Here is a 4026-nt window from a genome sequence, read left to right as displayed (position 1 = left end):
TTTATAGTTTTTCAAAACCTATATATGCACATCTATATCTAGAAACAGTCAGTACTGTATGCAAGCTAAAAACCTTATAAAACAATGGTCTTGCACAGCTCATCGACGTTCACAACAACAAACGTTAACGTCTTTGTGCCACATACAATATGGCGGTGACGGCGACATGTGAACCGGCGCTGAACAAGGCATCTACGTATCGGTTGCAGGAAACCCTGCTGGAAAAAACTGCAGGTTTTATTGCAAAATCTCTTTAAATTAGTGAAGTGGGGGGAATGAATTACAGCAGATAAAACTCTATGATCTCTATGAGCTAAGAGCTTAAACTCAGCCTCTAAGGTCTGTAGATCTATAACTTCCAGATGTAGCACCCCTGGAAGCAACAGGAATCTGACAGCAGACCAGATTGAAGCAGCAGGTCTGGAATCCTGGAGTTCCTGGTAAAGATGAGGAAACATTCAGCCTCTAGATTAAATCCTCCATCAGAGAACCAGACACACGTCTGATCAGCTGAGGGTCAGAGCTAACAGCTGTTAGCCTGGTTAGCTCTGGTGTTTAAGGGGAGCTCAGGCTGATGGAACGCGGCACTCTGGGTCACATGACCTATTCAGGGGCGGATCAGAACCTCTGAGGTCACAGAGGAGAGTTTATTAGAACAGCAGCACTGAGGAGCATCGATACGCAGCAGGAGATGAAGATTTACCTGAAAAATCATTTCATACATTTTAGTAAAAGCTGATAGTTGAGAAAACATTAAAAAAAACAAAAACAATCTGGATCAGAACCGAAGAGCGGTTCTATAGAAATCTGATCCAATCAGAAGCTAAAATTTTAAGGTAATTCTGTTCAAAGTTTCTTCGATTAGCTAAAAACTTGATATGAAAACATTTTTATTCACTTTGACTGGTTTGATTTTTGATGCTGGACCTTCTGCTCCCAGGAGCATCTGAACTACGTGACGGAGATCTCCCAGGAGGAGCTCTACATCCTGGACCCGGAGCTGGTGGAGAAGGAGACAGTCGGCACCTCCCCCAGTTTACCAGACCAGTTCTCCTTCCCCTGCTCCCCCTCCTCACCCACCTCACCCGGGTGAGTTTCTCTCCGTTTGGCCGATTCGCCTGTTGAAATCCCTGAAACAGGAGAAGTTCTGTTGGAAAGCAGCTATTCCATCAGAGTGAACAGGGCGCCCTCTGCTGGAGACAGTTGGTGCTGCAGCAGCTGATTGGTTTAGATAATGGGACGTTGGGGGGGGGGGTCAGCTTGGGCCGGGTCATTGAAGGCAGGTATCAGCAGTGTGGTTACCATGGAGACACTCATTTGTCCCAGCCGTGCTCTGATCGATGGCTCCTTAAAGAAGAGGCAGAGTGAGGATGAGGAGTAACGCTGTGTGTTTTTCAGGGCGAGGGACGGGCAGAGGAAGAGGATCTCCAGCGACAGTTCTGTGTCAGAGGTTCTGACCCAAACCTCGCCCAGGACCCTTCTGCAAAGGTAACCCCCCCTCACCCCCCTCTCTGTGGACAGCTGTGATGGAGGAAGTTTTCAGGTCTCGTGTTCTTGTCCATTTCTGCCGCCATTTTTCTCCAGAAGTTAATCTAACCTGCTGAACCGCTCCGGATCAGAACTTCTGTGTTTTTCTTTTTCTCATTTGGGTCCAGTCCTGTTAGCAGATGGCCCAGAACTAATAGATCTGAGGAAATGGGGTCCAGTTGGTTCTCTGCTCTAGGTGGTCCACACCACTCGGGTTCTTCCCTTGGTTCAGATGTTTTCATCTTCCAGAGATCAGAATCAGAACCTTCTGTCTGGAAACCAAAAGAAGGACCGGATCTGACAGGGTTCTGTTCAGGGTCAGTCTTCATTGTGGAGTCACGGTTCTGGTCAGACCCAGGAACCTCTTTGGGGTTCTGTTCAGAGTCAGAGTTCTGTTCAGAGTCAGGGTTCTGTTCAGAGTCAGGGTTCTGTGTGGAGTCACGGTTCTGGTCAGACCCAGGAACCTTTTTGGGGTTCTGTTCAGAGTCAGGGTTCTGTTTGGAGTCAGAGTTCTGTTTGGAGTCAGAGTTCTGTTCAGAGTCAGGGTTCTGTTCAGAGTCAGGGTTCTGTGTGGAGTCACGGTTCTGGTCGGACCCAGGAACCTTTTTGGGGTTCTGTTCAGAGTCAGGGTTCTGTTTGGAGTCTAGAATTTATGCGGTACCAGGGATTTGTCAGGTTCTGGATCAGAAGAAGCTGAATTCCACTGGAATACTCCAATAGAACTTTGAAAGGTCCGACTGATCCAAAACCGTTTAACTGAAACCAGAACAAAATAAATGAAAAATCAGCAACATTTAAAGATTCCGAATCCCATTTTTACTTCCTGATCCGAGTAGAAAACGGGTTAAACAGAACCTTAAGAGAAGGAGCCATCAGATGTGAAGGAGCCCGGATCAGATCCAGACCTGGAGCTCAGATCGTGAACACATCCAGAACCAGATGGAGTTTGTTACCGGCTGATTTCTAGAATCTGATTGGACCCAAACTGAAAGCGGATCCTTTCCTGAGAACTTCCTCCAGCTCGACTGTTTACAGAGTGAGCCCAGAGCGCCTCCTGCTGGAGGCGGCGAGTGACTCCCTCTAACCTGCTTCTGCTGTTTCCTGTCTGTGACGTGAAGAAGAGGAGCAAAGATAATCAGTGTCGATCGCTCCGCTCACACCACGGCTGATCTCAGACCAGCTGTTAGGTAGGACTCACGCCGTCTGTCTTCTCCTGGCTCCTCCTCTGCTCTGGTTTCTCCTCTTGGCTGGTGCTTCTCTCTGAGCTCCTTTTTTCAACATGCGAGCGCTGCAGGAGGACATGCTTTGCAGCACAAATCTTCTAGATCTTCCATTAGAAAAAAACAAATATCTGTAGAAGGAGCTGCTCTGTCGTCTTCCTGCTGATTGGCTCGTATGTTGATGTGTTCAGGATGGTTTGAACTCTGTTCTGTGGAGAAGCTTCCCTCACATTTCCTGCTCTGCAACTCCTGCAGAAGAAAACAGTTTCAAGGAGTTTTTAAAACTAAAAAAAAGCAAACAAATATGGATTTGAACCTGTGGCTGTGGATCTTTCAGGGAGGTTAAAAACACCCAGAGTCCGTCCTGATGGTGCTTAGATAGCATCAGATGTGATGAGCAGATGTGGCGCCATCTGCTGGCAGTATTGTGGTACAATCAGACGGCCACACAGGGACAAGTGAGGCAACTACTAAATAGAGTCCATTGTCCAGCAGTGCGTCGGTAAGGCCATAGCTCAGCGTGGTGGAAAAGCAGCCACACACCTTCTAATAAACTGGAAGCATCGATCGATCGATCGATCAGTCCATCTATTTATAATGTTTGCATCAGAACGTAGAGATTAATGCGATCATTCAGCGTCCATCAGCTCTGCAGCTTTAGCTCCTCTTCATCGAACACTAACCTTCAGACTGGATTCTCAGCTCTCATCCAGCTTTCATTCAAATATTTTTTTGCCCTCTTAAACACACTCGACCTTGTTCTTTCATTCCTTATTATTACATTTGGCTTAGAGGCGCTAACTGACTTAGCCGCAGCAGCCGCTATTTCTTTTTTTTTGAGTTATCACTGAAAAACTTTATTTATTTTGTTCATTTATTTTCCAGATTATGAGCACCATTATTGTTTTCAACTTTGTTTTTATTAAACTTTTTCTTGCAAAGCAAAAGCCACTGCAGCAACGGCAAACAAAGCACAGATAGTGCTTAACAAATACAGACATTCAGGCCTAACATGACAGACAAAATACACAAAACAAAGAAATAAATAAAATAAAACAAATAAAAGAGGAAAAACAAAACAATTAAGTAATCTAGGAGACCAAAAATAAAAAATAAATATATAAATATATATACACTCACGGCCACTTTATTAGGTACCCCATGCTAGTAACGGGTTGGACCCCCTTTTACCTTCAGGACTGCCTCAATTCTTCGTGGCATAGATTCAACAAGGTGCTGGAAGCATTCCTCAGGGAGTTTGGTCCATATTGACATGATG

General features: G+C 45.6%; 1 protein-coding gene across 3 annotated transcripts in view; it reads left to right on the top strand.

Annotated features, from left to right (window-relative positions):
- dgkz (diacylglycerol kinase, zeta) overlaps window positions 1-4026 on the top strand; it is a 100160-nt gene that overhangs the window by 84861 nt on the left and 11273 nt on the right. For 2 of the 3 annotated variants that reach the window (XM_015399047.1, XM_015399050.1), the window contains exons 25-27: window positions 941-1089; window positions 1399-1488; window positions 2646-2714. In XM_015399047.1, coding sequence (XP_015254533.1) covers window positions 941-1089; window positions 1399-1488; window positions 2646-2714 — 308 coding nt within the window. The remainder of the gene's footprint in view (window positions 1-940; window positions 1090-1398; window positions 1489-2645; window positions 2715-4026) is intronic. The other variant, XM_015399048.1, reaches the window with a different exon arrangement.

Source organism: Cyprinodon variegatus, unplaced genomic scaffold (genome assembly GCF_000732505.1).
Source record: "Cyprinodon variegatus isolate N-32 unplaced genomic scaffold, C_variegatus-1.0 Scaffold984, whole genome shotgun sequence".
Classification (NCBI taxonomy): domain Eukaryota; kingdom Metazoa; phylum Chordata; class Actinopteri; order Cyprinodontiformes; family Cyprinodontidae; genus Cyprinodon; species Cyprinodon variegatus.
The sequence above is the reverse complement of the archived record's forward strand: the minus strand, read 5'-3'. Positions and strand labels throughout refer to the sequence as shown.